At 38.3% G+C, this 20,922-nt stretch overlaps 1 protein-coding gene and 1 long non-coding RNA gene across 7 annotated transcripts in view; both read right to left on the bottom strand.

Moving 5' to 3' along the window:
* Nucleotides 1-9,689: 9,689 nt before the first annotated feature.
* The window catches only part of side-VIII (sidestep VIII), a 73,800-nt gene continuing 62,567 nt past the window's right edge, over nt 9,690-20,922 (bottom strand). The window contains exons 15-19 of one of the 6 annotated variants that reach the window (XM_064695827.1): nt 19,758-20,120; nt 19,397-19,671; nt 16,531-16,683; nt 12,850-13,173; nt 9,690-10,647 (exon numbers count right to left, since the gene is read on the bottom strand). In XM_064695827.1, the coding sequence (XP_064551897.1) occupies nt 10,537-10,647; nt 12,850-13,173; nt 16,531-16,683; nt 19,397-19,671; nt 19,758-20,120 (1,226 nt within the window). In that variant the 3' untranslated portion in view covers nt 9,690-10,536. Of the gene's footprint in view, nt 10,648-12,849; nt 13,174-16,392; nt 16,684-19,396; nt 19,672-19,757; nt 20,121-20,922 lie in introns of all 6 variants that reach the window. The other 5 variants (XM_064695828.1, XM_064695823.1, XM_064695826.1 and 2 more) reach the window with 5 other exon arrangements.
* Nucleotides 17,603-19,386, bottom strand: LOC135437763 (uncharacterized). The gene is made up of 2 exons (XR_010437741.1): nt 17,819-19,386; nt 17,603-17,767 (listed from the first exon to the last, which is right to left on the bottom strand). It is a non-coding gene; the product is annotated as an uncharacterized LOC135437763 (long non-coding RNA).

Here is a 20,922-nt window from a genome sequence, read left to right as displayed (position 1 = left end):
TTGTGGGTTAAGTGTTATTACAATTACTTAGTAAATACAAAAATGCATAAGCCATTACAAATTTCTGAATAAATACAATATAATATTCTAGCATCTTTGAGTAATTTTTGGTTGAGAAATTAGCATAAGCAATTATTATTCTCATTTAGTAACATAATGCAAATTTTAGTTTAACTTCTTATTTTACATTTTACTCAATTTTCAGACCCGCTGTGTTAAGTCGATTTTCACAATTGACAGCAAAATAGTTTTGCAAGCTGTTCAAGCATATAATAAGGCTATAATTAAAATTGAGATTATTTGTACAGCTTTATTTGTAAGTGATGTACTGACAATAGTTATTACATATTTCTTAGGACTAAAACGTTGATTACAAAATATTTCGAAATGGAATTTTCATCTCGATTTAAGTAAAAGGGAGCTGTTTTAAGTGGTTTGTGGTGCATCAGCATTTGCTTTGTATAATCGCTAGCTTAAAGCGAAAATAATTACTTTATTTTTACATTTAATATTCATCGATAAGATTTCAAGCAAATCGTCGAAGAATTCACAATTTTCACGCCCTTCACAAAGAGATTTAATTCTCCATTACTCAACCTACCTCGGCGTGTGGAGATTTTAATAGTTGATTTCTATTGAAATTTTACTCTTGAAATATGAATGTTTAATGGTAAATTGTCAGTATGTTGCACACAATAATTAAAGTAACCGCAAATTCCATTTGACACCTTAAACTCGACAGTAATTATGTTTACCATGTGTCTTTAGAATGTACATATCGACATAGACGTGTCTATGTGCGAGTGCTAATGTGTATGTGTTTGTGTATGTGTTTGTGCTTAGTTACAGCTCGTATTTTCTTAGCTCTCCCAGTATCTGTGCTACCTTCATATTCAATGCCAGCGCACTGCCACTAACTTCAAATCAGCGACATTTTCTTGAAATTTCATTTCATTTCGTGTCGTTTCGCTTGCCAACAATTCAATTTATATGTTGTCTTTGTGCGATGGCTTTTAAGATAGGCAACACACAGATACAAACGCACACACACACATACACACTCATAGTTTTTACCTCTATATAGCGTTCTTTGTACGAGTAAGCGACAATTTGTGTTAGTGCAAATTTAATGCCGAAACGTGCACCAGCACCAGGACCAGCACCAGCACCAGTACCAGTACCAGGTAAGAGCCCAACCGCTTTGTACATCGGGCCAACAACCGCAACCTGGTGAGTGTCTCTGACTATCTCACACTATCTTTCTCTTCTCTGTCGCTACCCCTCTGCCCATCTCTCTATGCTCTTCTCACTCTCTACCTGCTGCTCTGGCTGTGTGACGTTGTTGGCTTGGTTTTTGGTTTCACACATGCTTATACATGCATGCAGCAGGCGCAAACCAAATAACTTAAGGTAAGCCTGCTTACTTGCCCGACTATAAGACACCCAGCAAACAGAATTGTGGAGTACTCAAATGGTGTATAATTCCTTTGTAGAATTAAGCATTAAAGAAAGGGGAAACGAAAATAGTAAAAGCCACACTTATGTCTAGTAGCTTAAGCTAAGGATGGGAAAATACAAACAATGTATTACTAATGTTTATGCTCATGAGCAGGTCACTCTCATTATGGTTAAGCTGTTCTATTCGTCTCATTCGTTCTTATAAGGCGATGTAAAATCGAAAACTGTCTGATTAGAAGCACGAGGATGTGACTTCAATCTACTAACTAATGCAATGCCACATTCTCTTTATGATACGATATAGATGTATAAAATTTGCTGGTAGTATACCCATTTTATCCACATTGTGGGTCAAGGGTATGAAAAACTCAGTTGAGTGCAAGACCAAAGTGCAGGCAATGCCAGTGGGCGTGCTTGTTGGCTGGCTCGGCAAAGTTAACTTTTGCCACGACAAAGTGACATATTAGCGTAGTCAACTTTACAAAGCATACACAGACACATACTCACACACATACACACTGCTGTGGGGAGTCACAAACTTAACTCTCGCATTCCGTAAGAGCTTGAAACACAGCTAAGGGTTAATTTTGTTAAGTTTTAACTTTTTGCAAATTGTTGGCATGTGTGCCTTCAAAGTATGGCAACAATAGTGCTAAGCCACAGTCATTTGGTCCAAATTTGAGGCCATGTCCAGAGGCAAAATCAAAAACCAATTAGTGCTGCCGGCCGTCAAAAACTTTGCCCATATAATCGGCACGCCCAACATCGTTCAAGCTTTGTAATTTGCCTCGTTACATATACGCTGTGTGGAACAGTTCTGAAATTCGCTTTCAACGAGTTGGTAGTGAAAGGCGTTCAACGCCAGGATCAAGTGTTTTATGCAAATTTCATAATTGCAAAAATATTTTCGTTTTGGCTAATTATAGACTTAAGACAACGACAACAAGCTGTAATTTCGGCGGCTGACTCAAGCGGCTTCTGTAATTTTAATCTTTCATCAATTTAGCATTTATTTAAATTTGGAAAATTTCCAAAAAATGTTTTAGCTTAATAACAATTAAATAACTGTTTAAAGCAAATACGTTTATCGTTGATGTATATAATCGAATGCATAATTTTGGCTATTTTTTTAAAAAAACAAAATACTGTATGTTTTGGGATTGACGAAGCTTAGATTCCCTTACAAACAGATGTATAATCATATTAAAGTATACTTTGAAAGCATATTAAGACTCGTGTGTTGAGATTGGCCAAGAAATGTTTAATCCAAAAAAAAATTCAAAAGAATAACGGGCGGCGGTCTTTGAATCCCAAAGAAGAAATACCTTTGTAAAAAAACCGCCAACGATTTGCAGTTAAGGAGAATAATAATGAATCTTTTATTTCGTGCTCTGGGAATTCTTATAAATTCTTATAGATTCCTATAGAGCTATATGTCATGGGAGTGTTATGTTCATAAGATTTTATCTAAATGTAAGGCGCATGATAGCAATAGCCAAAGTCGAGCATATCCAAAATGTCTTAAGAAGTATACAGGAACTTAATTTTTATGGCAGCTATAGCATCCTATCCAATTCTAACATATGTACTATTTGCAATCGAAATACGAACCTATATGATGATTCATAACAATAGCCTGCATCGAAATGCTGTCAAAATAAATGTATTTTATAGGAAAAACCCTCTAAATGACAACTGTCTTTTTGATCAAATTAAAAATATGCAGACATAGTACGGATGTATACGAAGTTACATCAATACAGCTTAAAAACTCAACGCTCATATAGAGTATAAGAGTCGGGTATATGAGCTCAGTTAACATGCAGAGCACACCTATAGCCGCTTATGGGTTCAGAAAACTCTTCTTCAATACATTTCCTAGTTGCTGGCAAATCAATTGTAGCCTATGCAAATTAATTAAAATCAATTGTAAATTAATATATTTTGACACAGCATTAATACAAATTAAAAATGTAAATATATTTACTATGGCAAAAAAATCTAATTAAATATGAATAAAAATAATTAGGATACAAATGTAGATGTAGTTATTTGATTTGTGCATTCAGCCGCAATGTCTGGTTAGCTGCAGCTTATCTCATTATGATCTGTCAGTTATTGTTACGTATTGTGTGTGTGTGTGTGGGTGTGAATGTGTGTGTGTGAGTGCAATGTGAAAATGATGCGCTATTTATTAATTATCTATGAAGTACTTTTAATAAACCAAATTACAAATTTAACCACCCGGCACTTTGGCTCGTATTTGCACTCTGCTTCCTGTTTAATGTGCAATTTAATATCAGTTATGCCAACAAAAATTATGCTTATTAGTTTACCATCACAACAAAAAATAGGTAAAAATAAATGCAATTTGCATTTATTTACAATGCAATCAGTCAGTGAATGGCTGCGACAGGCATTGCTTCACTAGCCAGTTACAAACATTCAATCAAAATAATGAATTTACAAAATGTTAAATGAATTTTATGCATTAAATTAGCCAATTGACAGACTGGCTATGCGGTCAACCGTCAGTTGAGTTTTAATAATGACAAGACACACATGTAAGCTAATTTACATTTTATATGACACAAGCTAATAACAATTATATTAACAATAGCCACTAATTAGGTTCTAGCAGCAGTTCATCAAGTTACCCTCAGGTCTCATAAATTTATTATATTGCATAACTTTTCATCTGAAAATCATTCAATAAATGCTGAAGGACCCTCAGCGGGAATTGCACAAATAAGAACTGGTAAAATTGTAAACAGCATATTGCAAATACACTGTTCTTTTTCAAAATGAAAAGAACTTTATTGGCATTGTGCAGTCCATGGTGCTGGAGACGCTACAGTCTTAAGATTTTTAAACAAAAATAATACCTATTCTCAGTATTCCTAATAATAGTCGTCTTTTGGCTAAGTAACTTCCTTTAGTAAACATTGTGACCTAACATATTTTTAGCAAGTGTAAAGGGAGGCTGTAATAGAGGTTTATAATATACGAAAATAATTAATAAATAAATCTAAGTTTATGAACATGCATATGGTTATCTTATATTAATTATTTACCAAATTTATAATATAAAAGAATATTAATAGAATATTTTTAGTTTATTTACGTTATAGGTAAAGGCAAATAGGCAATAAAATATTCTGCTGTACTCCTAATACAATCAATGCTATTAGCCTGAGTAAGAGTGAATTTTTTACTCGATATTAGTAGCTTTAGATATTTTGGAGCTCAGCTAAGTTATATCTGCACGCGAAAAAGACAAGCTCTTACTCGGCTTAGTATTGAAGTCTCTTGTCAGCAAAATAATTGTTTACACAGTTTAAGGTAAAGAATGTGTTTCGTTCAGGTTAGTTAACCATTCACGTTTAAATATTGGCAATTTCGCTTTTAATCTTTAAGCGCATAAAACAACTCAACAGTACAAACATTTCTCATCGTATTTTTAAATATCTCTCAGCCCTTTTATTTGGGACACGCTTCTCCTATCGACGCACATGTGCGTTCGACGCATCCTTTTTTTATAAATAGCCAACACTTTGGGAACCTAATCATCGCACCCGAAAACTGTGTGAACTGTGCCCGTAAAAAATTCAACATAAATTAAAAGGTCGACATTAGTTAGTTTTTCTTTTTGACACGTGCAGAGAGTACGGCCAATCTCAGCTGCTGCGATACGAAAACCCTAAAGTAAGCTCATTCACATTCGGTCGCATTTTTACGATTTATTTACGATTTAAATCCGCGCAAGCAGAGAGACCGATCCCAAATCCGAAGCCGAGTGCGCGCCTAATGCGCATTGAATAAAGTACTAAAAAAATAATTTGTAAACTGCGGGGCATATGAGCACAGGCCCGAATAAGGATCCCCAGCTGTAATGCTGTGCGTCGCTTTTCAAATTTTATGTGCACCATATTACGTATACGTAGTGCGTGTTATATTCACTTCCGGTTGGCGGCGTGCGCACGGGCTCGGTCCATGTTTAATGTTGTTTTGACGCCGCCATATTAACCGGAAAGCGGGACCGGAGCTAAAAGACAGGAAATGTGCACCGCCAGGTACTTTCTATGCAAATGTGCCTCACATTTGCCTCTGTCTCTCCGTGTACATGTGCTCGTCCTTATTTAACCCTTTTTTTTTTGTTGTTTGCTTCGGTATCCCAAATATTTATGGCTGCCGGCGCTAGGCATATGTTTGCCTCCCGGCAGCGTCGCTCGGCAATTTATTTAACCTTCAAATGTTGTTAGCTGCCTGCTGCGTGTGTCACAAAGGTGTCGTCGCCTAAATGTATGCCCCATGCCCCGTATCCGTGCGTGCGTGTGTTTGCAGTCGTATTAAACGGATTTGTTTGCCTGAAATTTGCGTAGATTTGCTGCACATTATTTGTAGCCTTGCGGCTGCCTGTGTTTATTTGTCTGCCAATTTAGTTTTGCGGTGCGAACCAATGTCAGCCTCTAAAATGGTTTTGTGGTTGCTAGACAATTCAATATAGATAGTGATTGGTATGTTTTTAAACAGAGCATACCTTCCCTTTTAGATTACACAAACACCAACTGGTATACAATTCATTCGAAGTTTGATAATTTTGAACATATATTTGTATTTATATCTTGCAGACTTTTAAAGTAAGGTGTGCATATTTTGTGTCATTTAAACCACAATTTACATTAAATGAAATGAAAATGTAGTTTGATGTTGGTTCTCAAGGCTCTCGGCAAACGTTTCTTGATAAGAATGAGACTTTAATAACAATAGGTATATTTTTTCAATTAAAAGATTATTATTAATTATAAAGTCGTTTCAAGTTTTAAGTACCATTTATTTTAATATATTTGAGCTTGTATAAATAAAACGAAGGTAAGCAATCCCTATTTAATTCACTAGCTTCTTCGATTACTAATTTTAGTGACTAGTGAAATTATTATAGGAAATCCTTGTATCGCTAGATATCAAGTACAATTTAAGTACAAATTATCCTTAATCCACTTTAAGTCGATTTTGCCTAAGTTAGGATACTTCTGTAAAATCAAGACCAGCTTTTGAACAACTTAAAGGATGTCCAAGCAAGAGATGTACTTCACATTTCTTAAGAAGGGAATTCTTCATAAGTGTAGAACTCAGACGCTTTTTAATCAACTCATGTCGCCGTTGGATACCTCAGTGCTTAAGTGCCATGTACTTTGGAAGCTCCCATTTTTTTGTGTGCTTTTGTTTTATTTTCGTGGCTCTGTCATTTTTATTTACAATAAATTGTACAAAACGGCCAGCGAGTGGCCAAACTGGCCGAACAATAAAAGCGGCGACATTAATCTTCTCTTGCAGGCAGAAGGAAAGACACAGTGAGGGGGGAGCGAGATGCGCCCTTTTGTTGCTGAACTGCTTGCCAATTTCCGGTTGCAATGCTGTGCATTTCCGGGTGAGCCCGCCTTCCTTCTGCCGCTCCGGCACCCAATGGCCGCGGCGATGAAATTGCTTAAATGTAAATAAATCAGTGGTAAGAAAATTTCGGTGGTCAGCTCGGACTGGTCGCACGTCGCGGTCGTTGTCGTTGTCGTTTCTGTTGCAAGTGTCGGCTTATAAATCAGCCAGCTGCAGTGCGCTGCACAAAATGGCTGACAGACAGGCAGACAATGGGACCTTGGCACAGACAGACAGTCGCATTAATGGCGGCTTAAGTGTGCGAGCGCCAAAAATAATAAAAAAATGCGCTTAATTGCATGGCGTTTATTTAATTTCCACACACTTTGAAGCCGTTTTATTAGCTCGAGCGCCGCATAAATCACACGGGCAGCGCGCAAGACCGAAAGTCATTTGTCATTTTTAACAATCAATTAAAAGCAAATGTTGCATAAATACATGAAAACTTCGCTCTAACCAATTACAAATTGCAAACGAACTCTGTTTGCCATTTATCATCGTTAGATGCAGCAAAGACAGCAAATGAGATACTGACGAGCGAGCGAGACAGACAAATTCGGCTAATAACAATCAAGTCCAAAGATGCAACTGCTCCAAATGGTGGTCGCTAAAATCCTAAATGCAATGGTCAAACGGAAGCGTGTAAAGTTATGCATTTGACGGATATGGGAGTAATGTCTTCTGAGTGGGTTCGACATTCGGTGGACACTGCATTTTATTCTTAAATGCTTTGCGGGTTCATTTTTGCAAATACCCTGTTAAAATAAAAATAAGTGAAGAAGTATTAATATAGGATGTATAAGTGTGCGTATGAAGCAGAAAGGGAAGTGCTGCTGGAGAAAAGTCGGAATACGCAGGAGTTCAGGACTTTATCTTTTGATCCTTTTTTGCATTTTCCTATATTTTCCAATATTTACAATAAACATAAATATTTTATTGTAAAAAGAAAAAAAATCAAAAAAAAGCGCGTTTAATATTAATAGAAATATTTAGCATAAAATTAGCAACTCAAATGTAAGCCGTAATACAGAAATGTTGAAACCAGTGGAGGTCGTAAAATTGTTTAATTTATAATAAAAACTGTTACACTTCAACTTTCGTTCAGTATGTCCTTCGTTTCAAAAGTTATTGCACATTCCCTACTGACTATAAAAATAGGCATGGGAATTGTTTTGTTCCAGTTTAAATAATGCTGCTATAAATGCAGACATTTATTTGTTCATTCTATGTGTGTGTATGTATGTGAGTTTGTGTGTGTGCTGGGTCATAAAACCTAAATAAAAATCCCATTGCAATTCATTTAAAATATTTATTTATGATTTGAAAAACAATTGAAAGGCTATTTGTGTATAGTCAGGTGCGCTTAGAGCGCGTCAGGTTTTATATAAATATAAATAAATGAAACCCTTATACTCAACATTTGGCTCGCTTAATTGCCGCTTGATTGATGACCCCTGTGGCGGCTGCCCGACAACAATTATAACAATAGCAACAGCATTAACAACAGCGAGGCGAAGCAGCAGCAGCAGAATAAGCAGCGTTTTAATTTATAATTTATGTAGCGAATTTTGATTAATTGATTTCTATTTGGCGTGTTACATTCCATGCCGATGTCTGGCCTGCCTGCGCTGCCTATGGCTGTTATATCCTCTCTGTGGTTTTACCTTTTGACATGTGGCCAAAATTAATTTGATGCTGTTACCTGCTGCTTCTTGAGGCGTAAGTGCAGGTATTCACAGCGTGCCAAATATTTGCATCTGTCTTGTCTCTGTGTGTTTGTGTGCCTGTGTGTTTAGGTATTCCTGTGCGATACTTACCTTTTGGCATATCTTCAAATCTACACAGACTTCAGTCAAGCTGCGCCGTCAAAATTTACAAGTCATCGACGCTGCGGTCAAAATTTGCATAATTTGCTTTCCGTGTAGGCCCAGTCATAAATGATGTCTATGATCTGGGCCAGCCTCGACTGTGCGGCCAGGAAACTCAACCTGTCCACCTGCCTGCTTGCCTGGTTGCCTGCCAGGCACTATCATTATCCCTCTGTTTAGTTGAGTCCATGTCTGTTTGCACTGCTTAAGCGAAAATGGTGTTAAGTGCTTTCGCATACAAAATTTACATGGCTGACAATTTTTGAACGATGTATCGACAACGTTGTCGTTATCGTTGTACTTGTTCTCATTGCTGCAGTTGTTGTTGTTGCTGTTGTGGTCGTGGCTCTCAGCTTGACTTCCGTTTCCGTGTGTTTGTGCACGCGCCCTGTCAATATTTGGTGTTTGCTACAAGGCACACGCCAAACACATGACACACTCAATGAGCAGTGGGACAGCCACGCCCATTGAGCCAGTGTTGCCACCGCCCACAGTTAGCAAAATGTTTGGTTACATCAAATTGCAGCATTTTGCTGATGTTGCTCCGAAATGTTTGCCATCGGCTGCTGCGTTGATAGCTGGCCACTGACCCCAAAAAATGGGTTGGGCAGAACAAAAATAACGGATTGCAGAATGCAATAAAATTCCAAAAATAGTTTTTAATAATACATTTTATTAAATTTAATTTATTAACTATTTTTTTTTTTATAAATTTTAGCTTAATTCTAAATACATTGTTCTCAAGGGTTTTTTCAGTTAAATATTTTACATGCAGTTGCTTATAATTAAATTAATTAATTAGTTATTTCTCATTTATTGTTAGTATTTGTTTTTTTAAAGTTATTAGTTAGAGTTGAGTTTTCTCTTTTAAATGTTTAATTTTTCTTTTTGCTACCAAGATTGGTTATTCTTTTCGTTTTTTTTTTTACGTATAAATGCAAACGTTGCGTTGCTAAATTGAATTATTTTCTGTTAAGTTAACCATTTATTATTAAGTTCACTTAATTTAGCTTGCTTTTAAATTCTTTATGCCTTTTGTTAGACGTTAGACGAGTATGTAAACAAATTGTCTTTAATTACATTTTCTGCTATGCTAAATGGGCCTTAGGACTAGATGAATTTGATTTATATGTGTGTATGTATGTGTAATAAATTGTATTTATGTCGTAAGAACAAGCTAAATGTTAAATGTCTCTGGGGGCTTTGCTTACTCCTCAACATAAACTAACAACAATCATGAATTTGTTTTCACTTAGCTAAAAGTTGTCTAGATTCTGGCGCTTAAAGCTGTTATTTAAAAATATATTAACAATTCAGTGTTCACATCGTACATCTAAGCTAATTATAATAAATTTTTATGTTTTTTTCTCTAAATGTTAATATTCAATTTTTACACGGGCGCTTAAGCCTAATGGAATTTGTTTTTAGTTTTCTCTGTGTTTCCTTCCCTCTTTGAGTTTGGCTTTTTCCTCGCATAACCCTAACGTTTTACATGCATATTTATTGTTATAATATTTATTTTACATTATTTGGCTCTTTTTTCTTTTGCTGCATTAAAAAGTGCTACCCAATCGCTCATAATTCAATCCACGCCCACACTAAATGCTTTGCCGGCAGTTTGATTGCAGATTCTAACTCTTTCCACGCACATCACATAACTTATAGTCAGTTTATTTTTACTAAGTGCTCCCCCTATACTGCCACCATTGCACATCTTCACTTTTTGATTTGATTTGTATCTAGCTTAGATCATCTGCTGCTCAGAGTTCATTCAGCGTCAAAATCGCGTACCCGTTCCATGATTGCGATCCTGGCTAATGAGCATCTCGTCGCCGTTCAATTGATGATGCATCTCCTCTGGCACGGTCTTTAAAAGTTGCGGCTTGGCCTAGCATAAAAATGAGTGGAAAGTAAAAGTGTTATGAATAATCGTAATATTTTTATAACTACTAAACCTAAGTATGAGAAAATAATATCTATAATATCAACATTGCTTGGATTATGCGCTATTCTTAATAGCGTATTATTATTATGTTTGTGAAATGACTAATCCAAAGAGTATCACAGACACAATAGAAAGTGGAAAGCAATAAAAAAATAAAAAGAGGAAGTAACAGATAGCAAAGTGGCGTGGGCCTTGGTCGAAAACATAAATAAACGTAAAGAGCAATGCTTTAAAATTAACGAGGCGCGCATTATTTGAGTACCCGCAGCTATTACGAATTCACATTCCCCGCATTCGTCGCATAGCTCGTGCACTGCGCGAAAAGTAGCAGGGTAGACCGGGATAACGGGGCGTATGCGTGCTATTTGGTTTCGTTCAGCGTACCGCTGTGCCAAATCCAACCATTTGCTGGTCGCCAGCTCCCCAGGCAACACCACAACAGTCACATTCAGATCCCAGATCCAGTCGCAGTCCTAGTCCCAAACCCAGTTGCTCGTTGTTCTGGTTTTGGTCCTGTGTTTTTGGTTGGCTTTTGCGCGCCTCGCTGCCTTTTGGTCTGCATTTTTCAAAAACTCACGGGACACACACACACATAGACAACAACAACAACTCACTCAGCAGTAAAGAAAAGGCAATGGTTGAAAAAAAAATGTACATTGTAAATTCCGTTGTTGTTGTTGGTCCTTTTTTGCGGGCTATAATAATTGCAATCATTAGAGTCAAAAGTTGCCACACCGCAGTGTCCTTTAGCGTGAAACTGTTGCAAAAAAGTCAGCTATGCTGTGTATATGAAGGACAGAGACAGACATACCAAGTTCGTGTGATGCGAAATTCAGTAAGAAGCCCGGACAATGCAATGGCGGCAATGCCTGCGCCTGCAGCAGTCGCCAGGACGAACGCAATGCGCGACGCCAAGTGTACATATAATGGCATATTTATAGCGCAAAAGACAGGGACAATGAGCGTGAGAGAGAGAGAGACAGCCAGAGAAAACGAGATAGGGTATGAGCGAGAGCAGGCGGCAACTATGCTCCCGCTTTTTGTATTACATTTACTGCGGCTGTCATTTTTGTACACTCTCTGAGGTCATTTACCGCTTTGAACTTTTCCCGTTGAATTTGGGCTTAAATTTTAAGCCATCAAGGATCAAGTGGTCCTCGCAAAGCAAAAGTTGAAGCAGTCAAGCTGAAACTTGGTATACGAAAAGAGATGATTTAATGCGATAAACTATATTTCGCTTTGCCAATAAACTGAGAACTCTAAAGTGTCGCAATTGTGACCTGATATCAAGGCTGTTAGACGGATTTGAACCGAGCATGAATTCCAATTTGTTTTCTACCTTTAACCGCACCTAAGCCGGTATTTGCATAACGAGTTAAATCGGACCGAACCCTAAAACAAACCATATTTGTTCATAAAGGGTTTGATGTCAAAGGTATTATTCTTTTTTAATTTCAAAAAATATGTTTTCATAACTTATAAGCTTTTGATATTGCACAAACGTAGTTTCAGCTAGAATATTCATATGAATAAATACACTTACTTAGATAAATAATCGAACCCAAAACTGGGCTCACAGATGTGGAATACTAGGTTTACGAACCGAACCATAGGCCGGTATATTGCCTCAAGCCGCGAACCAAACCATCAGAGAAGTTTTAGGGCCCCCAAGATCTATGCCGTTAAGGATAGGAATAATTACGAGTGGGAGTACGTGGTAACAACGGTTTGAGTGCAAGAATGTAGGAGCAAATTCACGTTTGAGTAGTCTAATTAACAAACACCACATTTAGTTGTTCATATTGTTGTTGCTGTGCTTTTTTTCTTAACGTCTCAGGTTGGGTAGGCGGCACACAGCGCATATTACTCAGCAATCCCCTGAGCAGTTATCAGACCAACCGCAAAAATCCATTTTCTGCCCCAGTGGCTCCAATTTATGAAAAGGAACAAAAGATTTTTGGGCATGGAGCTGGTCGTGCCCAAGATAAATGTTTGCAACCCCCAAAAACCCACTTTGCATATTGATGCTTTCAACGTTTTGGACATTAAGCGACTTCCTTGACTGGCTGCTATCAACAAGCAGCCAGGAGTCGCCGCCCAGCAGCTGCCCAGCCGGGACTAGAACTACATCAAACAGACACTTACCACATCGCTACCATAAAGGCTCATGCCAACGCCGACGCCAACGATGCTTCCGTTTCCGCCAGCGCCGTTGGCCGTTGCCTGCTGCTGAACGACGGGCCCATTGCCGGGCGCTGTTGCTGAGGATGTGGCAACCAGACCCATGCACGTCACCGGCTGCAGCAGCCCATCTCCAGTAGCGACTACGCTGTGCGCAAAAATGGGTGGCGGTGGCGTGGGCGAAAAGGTGGCCAATTGTGATGGATGTGACATGGTGACACCGGTGATGGTGCTGTTCGTTCCAAACATGGGACTCGTTGAGTACATGGGATGGTGTGCCAGATCGATCTATATGTATGCGGGTTAAAGAGCATAGATGAGCGAGAGAGAAAGAAAGAGAGAAAGCGAGAGAGAGAGAGAAGCATGTTATGATTAATATGCGTGAGTTTCGTATTTGATTTCAATATAGCTCCGCGGGCTTATCAATTTTTAAAATAATATAATTACTTTTAAAAATTGGGGGCATTTCTAATAATTTTAATATATTCAATTAAACAAAACATTCAAATAACCTCGTAAAACTTCTTAGCTTACAATTAATTATTCGTTTAGATTTATAAATATTTACTGAGTAACCCTCGTTGTCCGTGTGTGTGCCGCTAATTACAGTGGCTCTGCTCTGTTTACTTACACACGCAAATTATATATGTACACCTGGCGGTGCCTTGTGTACGCATGTGTGGCTGCCCCGTGCCACATGGAGGCACCGCCATCACCGGGCTGCCTCTTTTGTTTTTGTTATTGTGATTGTTGTTGATGTTGGAATTTGTTATTGTTGTTTCTAGTTATCATTGCTGCGTTTGGCGTTCACCTCCAATTTGCTGGCTACAATAATAGCCCGCTGTGGGAGGATTTGCCAGTGTGAGTTCGAGTTAGCTAAATGTTTGTGCGTGGCATATTAACGCTTATACACGTGCGAATGTGCATATGTGTGTGTGCCAGTTCACAAATGTATGGTCAGAATTTATGCTATTGCCATAATGCCCCCAACGTGCTTTTAATGAAATTAATTTTCAACGCTAAATAAATTCAAATCGCATGGCATAGATCGCAGTCTAAGACCCAGACTTTTGTAGATGAATAATAATGATAAATAAAATAAAACATTTGCTCCCATATTTCTAACGATAGCTCACGTAGATTTTATTTAAGTCCACATAAAAAATGAAAAACTGTCATATTAAACACGCATGCAGCAGCCTTACAGATAACCAAAAGTTTTTGGTGTTCATAAGATTATCTAAGGCATACAAAGTCTCGTAAATGAGAGGCTCGGTCGGTCAAGATATTGTCAAAAACAAAAACTGGTTTCTTACAAGATAGTTTCTAATAATAATAATTTTTCGAAGTTGTAATTGTCACAAAGCTTTAAAAAAAAAATTCACAAATTTTCTTAGACGTTGATCTGCCCTTACATGCAATATGTTATATAATTATAAACATAAATACCGACCGGAACGTATATTTTTTTAAATATTTTTTAGAGTTTTTTATAGGCTGTTGCCTTCTGGTTTGTTTATTTTAGTTATACAAGGTAAAACACTAAAAATCGAATTTAACGATTCATAAAAATATGTAAATATTTATATATTTAATTTTAAGTTTATAAGTTTTTTATATAACAACACACTGACAAAACATAGCTAGAATTTTATGTACACTTAAAAAAGTTTCAAATTATCTGAAAATTCACTTAGAATAAAATCTGTACAGCTTAAGTCTTGAAAGTTTGTGTTTCTAAATTGATTTATCATGCGCAAGCATTAAAATGCAATTTCGCTGTCATAAATTTCTTTTGTTCAATACGAAAGTCAAAGCTGATTAAATTATTTGTTTTTGTCGCCCCTTCTGCCAACCAGTTAAGACCCCAATGGCCCGACACACACATTGTAAAAACTCTGCCGCAAAGCGCAGTTTGAAAACTTTTAAAACAAACAACATCAGCAACAACAACAAGTACAACTATAAAAACAACTGCAAAAGCTGTAGCTGAAGCTGTACAAAGCACATACATATATAATCGAATTAAAATAATTGCCATAAAAATAAAACAGAGAGCTAAAATCGACGGCAAACATTTCGCCTGCTGGTCAGAGAAATGTGTCGTGTACAACTTTTCGATAAATGACAATAAAGCCATACAATGTCATTAGGTGAATGGTTTGGCCTCGACTGCTCCCTTGTTGCTGCCATTCAATGTGTTTGTTGTTTTTGTAGTTGTGGATGTAGTTGCTGTGTTGTTCCCCATAAAAGTTGTTTGCAGTGCGCACATTGAAAACACACACACACAGCCAAGCACACATACAAAATTGAGCTTAAGTGCATTTTAAAAGCAGCCTGCCCTGGTGCTGAGCCCCCGAAAACATCCATTCACAACTACAAATGCCACAGGACACAACATGAACATAACTCAAGTCATTACAATAATTGTTGAAATCAAAGCAGGCCATAGACAAAGCACCAACAGGAGCAGGCACCATTCACTGGCCAGCAAAATCGGTACATAAACTTGTCTAAATTTGAAGCCAACCAACATGCCAGGTGGAGTACTCGCACCGACTCACCTCAAGTAAAGTTGCAATTTGTGTTTCACAGTAAAATAGTTTCTCTCAGTCGAAGTAGTTTATTTTCTGATATAATTATTGAAAAACTAGCATGACAAATATTTGTAGAACACAGTTTATTGTGTGCTTTTTTTTTAAATGAATCAATATGGCTTCTTTTTTTCTTATGATGGAATTGTTTCTGAAAATTGTGTTTTATTTTCTTCAAATGTATTCTCATTTCAATCTTTTTTATCTTTTTCTCTTTCTCGTTGAACGCTTTACAAACCTAATGTTCTTTTTGTTAGCGTATTCAGACTTCAATATGCCGTAACTAGATTTAGTTTCCTGCTCTGTTCGACTAGTATATGTATTACGTATACGTCTTGTAGGGTGACAAATGCATATTCAGTGCGAAGTGCTGCACCGGCTTGATTCAGTTTCGCACACACACAAACGGACGCACACACAAACGGACACACACACACACGCACTCACAAATATATGTACATATATCAAATCATATTGCAATTGCATCAAATTGTCTTCAATTCTGTTCCTGTTACCCGGCGTATGCGTAATTTCGAGCATATTTTTCGTCAATGGAAGAAAAATATTTGTGTGGAATGCATTGCATACTTTTTGGTGCCAGCTGTCAGTTTATTGATTTGCCAGCTGAAACTGGAAGTGACTGTGTGTGTTTGTTAGCCTAGTTTCAGAATGTGGTGCCAGTAATTGATTTTGCCCCAACTCTTGAGAAGTAATTAAAAATCTTGTGGCAGCTGTAATGAGTTATGTGTGGTAAGCTGAGGCAGCCATAAATAAAGCGCAACACATCACGTAAATGCAATAACAAACAAAGTTTTTCGAATTTATTAAAGCATAATACAAAAAAGAAAATAATAATAAATTAACAATGCATTGAACTAAACAACACTACTAAGGAAACACTTGCGCTTCAGACACGCGTCGCATAGCCCTGCATGTAGAGACCGCCAGACCCGCCCACATTATCGACCACAGCGCCAGCCACGTAGCTGCTGCCCGACGCCGTGGCCGCCTGTAAGTCCGCCAAAATTTCATCATCCATCATAACATTTACCTGCGAGTAGATGTTCGGCTCGGCACGCTTCAGCTCCGTCTGCCTGGGTCGTCCCAAGGTGGCGCTGCAATAGGGCGTCAAACGTTGGACACTGCCAACGCCGACGGCGTTGCCCACCAGTGGGGCAGCCAGCTCGCTATAGCTGAGCTCAGTCTGTGCAGAGAAAACAGAAAGAGGGAGAGAGAGAGACAGAGAAAGAGTGATGAGAGTATGAATATGTTGAGTCAATCGCTTTCAGTTTGCCCGGCAGTTGCATAATTGTCAAGTGTTAAGCTTGCCAGACTGAGGATAACTTGAAGCAGAGCACTATTTAAGCTGCATGTTCCACCGCACACAAGTTCGATAATATATGAGAATTTTAATGTAATTAAAAATGTGCATTTGGACATTAAACTGATTAATTTCTAAGGTTAGGAGCAATTACTACTGACCAAAATATTGATAACAGCTATCGATGCCAGGAGTGCGGAAATTTTTATTTATTAAAACATATTCATTAAGGCACTTTACCAATGAATGTCTGTTGAGGATTGGATCAGTCATCACATATGTTACCGATAACAGCTAATGATTGGCAGAGCCTCGATAAATGTGAAAATTTTAAATAATTTAAATAAGTTTATTTAAGCACTCTAGTAATTGGTAATTATTAAGGATGTAATCAGTCAAAACTTTTGCAACTTATAGAAAGGTAGCAGATATTGGTTGTCAATTTAATTACAAATGATGATGTTATAATGGATCCATGTTAAGGATTGGATCAAGCACTAGTTTTCTTAGAGGAGTTATCGCTAACACCTATCGAGAGATACTTTCATATAATTTTAATAACATAACTTCAATATCACATTGTCTTATTGACCTCCGTTTAGAATTGGACCATTCATTCCTTTTGTGATATATGCTATCGATAACAAAAATCGATTGCAAACTTTTTCTAATGATAAAGGTTGTCCGAAAAATAGCATAATGAATTCTAGCTGATCACGTATTCAAGAGAAACGACTTAGAAGTCAGTGATATGGTAACTTTAGTTAATGCATAATCGTAATAATAAATAATAATTATAATATTATTTTGAACGTCAATGGAAAGCTTTATTACAAAAACGCATTCCACCGTTCAGCAGAGAATTTCCAATTGTAAAAATGTCTGACTTCAATTACCAGCTATAAATCAACAAGGTGTTGTTGACCGTCGGAGTTTGTTTGTAAAAATTATATATCATCCTTAAAATCTGTCAGAAATTCTCGAGAATAATTTCTGAGCTCTGTTTTTCACACCTTACCAATTTTTTGTTGAAATGTCTTAAAAAGCTGGTTGGGTTTTTATGTGTATTTGCTATTTCCACGCCCACGACCGCTGCCGTTGCAAAATGCTCACATGCAACGCCTGTTTGTAATGTGTCTGGCTGTGTGCCCCCAATAGCTGGCTCACCATCCCGCCCCCCGTCAACTCACTTCTGCAGCCACTTCCAGTTAGCATCTGCAGCCCCGAGTCGAGCACAGCGCACACTTGCCGTTTATTGCATTTTGAGTTTGCAGGCTAACAACAACAAAAGCAACAACATTCATATACACAAGCAAATAAACATACACACACACACACACACACACACACACATACACACACACACACACACACACACACACACACACACACGTACACACAGTTGGATGAAAAAGGCGCGCATCCTTTGCCGGCTTTGCTCCTTAGCGATGCTGCTGGTCGTCTGGACGCTTGTCCGCCTGCAACTTATTTTTATTAAATTCGCAAATGGGAAATTTATATTGCTACAGCTGCTGCGGCTGCTGCTCGCTGGGCGTTTTGCTGCTTGTCCTTGTTGTTGCTAGTGGGCGTGGCATACACACTCACACACACACACACATATACACAGCAAATTTCTACTTAAATGATTTTCAAATTATGTTGGTTTTGCTGCAGCTACACCAGCCACGCCCCAGCTCGTTGTTTTCTATTTATCTGCGCGACCTTCACCGATTTTGTCTGCGAGTGTTTTGGGGCGGATTTTCGCTTGCATTTTAGCCAAACGATAAAATATATTCTTGTTGTAGGTGTTGCCCATGAAATTGCATAGAAGCCGCTAAAGATTTAGTATGAATTTTGGTTGTCGATTTTTAAATCATGTGGTATTATTTTTAGTAACCGGTTGGGGGAATTACTAGCTATAAATCCAAACAAGAAAATACTATTAATTTAATTAAAAGATTATTTCAAGGTTTAGAAAGATGAAACTGTTTTTTGCTCATCGAAATTTAAGAGTCGGGGTTTTAGAATATTCCACTCAAAAGTATGGAAAATTGGTGGAATATATTTGTGTACAATTTGCGGGTAGACCGAAACTTTGGATTTGTGGAAATTTATTCAAGACATTTTAAAAAAATGTAAAAAATGTGTGAGCAAAGTTTCTAAAATATTCTTTTATTTGCTTTTTGTTGACAGCTTACAGCAAAGCTGCAACTAGTTGATTGCTGCTTCAATGAACCCTGTGTCTTGTATCTGTTTGTCTGGCTGAGTGGAAAGCTGCATCAAGGCGTCCATCAATTGTGGCTTAAATAATGAACTGTTTACTGGCCATAAAAACCACCTAATCTAAAATATGCACAAAACAACAAGAACAGAAACACACGACGTGGCACACGACGAGTCTCCACTTGGATGGGGATACTCATATAGTTCGTGTGCTTTCGACTGCTTGGCAAGCAGGTGGGTCCATTTGTGGCCACTAGTTGGCCACCTGTCCCGGCTATAAATTAAGATGCCTGCCAACGCGACCATATTGTAAAAGGTTAAATGTTTGACTGCCGGCTAAGTGCGGATTAGGGCTCAGCCGGGCATAACTCACCTTCTGTTGCTGCTGTTGCTGCTGCTGCTGGTGCTGGTGCTGCTGCTGTTGATTGGCATAAGCGCCCATTTTGCTAACGGGTATAAGCGTATTATATTGTATATACTGGCCATGGCCTGTGGGCGGGCCAGACTTTTTATCGACTACCGCATACGTGGGCATAATGTGATCGTAGGTGCTGGAGGTAATCACGGCATTCTGTTCGGCCAACGCAGCCGTAGCATAGGCACGATTGTGGCCCTTTGTTGTCCACTCATCGTCCACATCATGTCCATCTGAAAAATGGTGCACAGCAGTTACTTGGGAACCAGCCAGTTGTCAGTTGTCAAGGGCAGCAGTAAAATAGAATACGATAGCTCACCTTGTGGTATTATGTCCGGATTCTTATCAATGCTATCCAGGCTGCTCGTCACGTGACACGTCTCCCGGCCAATGCGATGCATATCCTGCACTGATTGGCCCCCATTGTGCGCCAGTGTGCCGATTCCTAGGCTGCCATTGTTGTTGCTGCCAAGGATGCCGAGGTTACCGTTGCCGTTGGCTGTGCTGCTGCCCCCGTTGCCCGGATGCGAGTAATTATTGCGATCGCGTCCCGACGAGCCGCGCACACGCACCACGACAACTATGATGAGTGCCACCAGAAATACGCTGCCCACAATACCAGCCAGTATGCCAAGGAATGGCCGGATGTCCTCGATGACGTGGCCATAGGCACGCGGTTGGTCTGTGTGATACGAGTAGGAGGGGATGTGGAAAAGTAGGAAGAGAAAAATGGAAAAGAGAAAATTCGCAGGATAAGCGCGTGCTACAATAATTTTACGAGAATGCATTGCATATATTTTCTGCCTGTCTTTATTCTCACATATTTTTTCTACCCCCTTCACCTCGCCCCACCCGTTCTTCCCCCTATGTTCTGCTGTTTTCTTCTTTGCATTGTTTTATGAGCTGCTAACTACGTTCCGTTGTCGTTCCCGGTCCCGGTCCCGGTTCCAGTCCCGGTCCTGGTCCTGGTCCCGTCCTCATTGTTGTTGTTTTCGCTGTCGGTCCCAGTTCCTGTCGCACGTGCTTGGAATTTAGTGCCGCTTTAATGAGCTGCATGTGTGTTGGTGGCATTTGTGTGTGAGTGCGTGTATGTGTGTCCAGAACGTGTGTGGTCGGTTGTAAGCCGCTCAGTGTTAAGGTTGCTAATTTTTGTCTCAGCCGCCGGCGGCATGTCGAGCATTTTTAGTAGCCAAAGCTAAACCCAAAGTCTAAAACAGTTGTTCGAGAAATTCATCCGGATTTATTGTGCGGACTTAGTTAGGCAAATTTAAAGAGAAAATTATTTAACTCGTATGCAAAATAAGTGAAAAATTGAAAAATTCAATAGATGTAAAATGATAAATATATATAGAAATTTATTGAAATAAAAATGAGAAGCCACAAATAAAAATCAATTTAAATTAAACTAAATATTTGAATAAATATACCAAATAGGTCAAATGAAAATACCATACACAAAGTATAAAGAAATATAAGATTAAAGA

Source organism: Drosophila montana, unplaced genomic scaffold, assembly GCF_035044405.1.
Source record: "Drosophila montana isolate Dmon_TW-CO22-7 unplaced genomic scaffold, ASM3504440v1 contig_3833_1, whole genome shotgun sequence".
NCBI classification, from domain to species: domain Eukaryota; kingdom Metazoa; phylum Arthropoda; class Insecta; order Diptera; family Drosophilidae; genus Drosophila; species Drosophila montana.
This window is presented reverse-complemented; position numbering and strand designations above follow the sequence as displayed.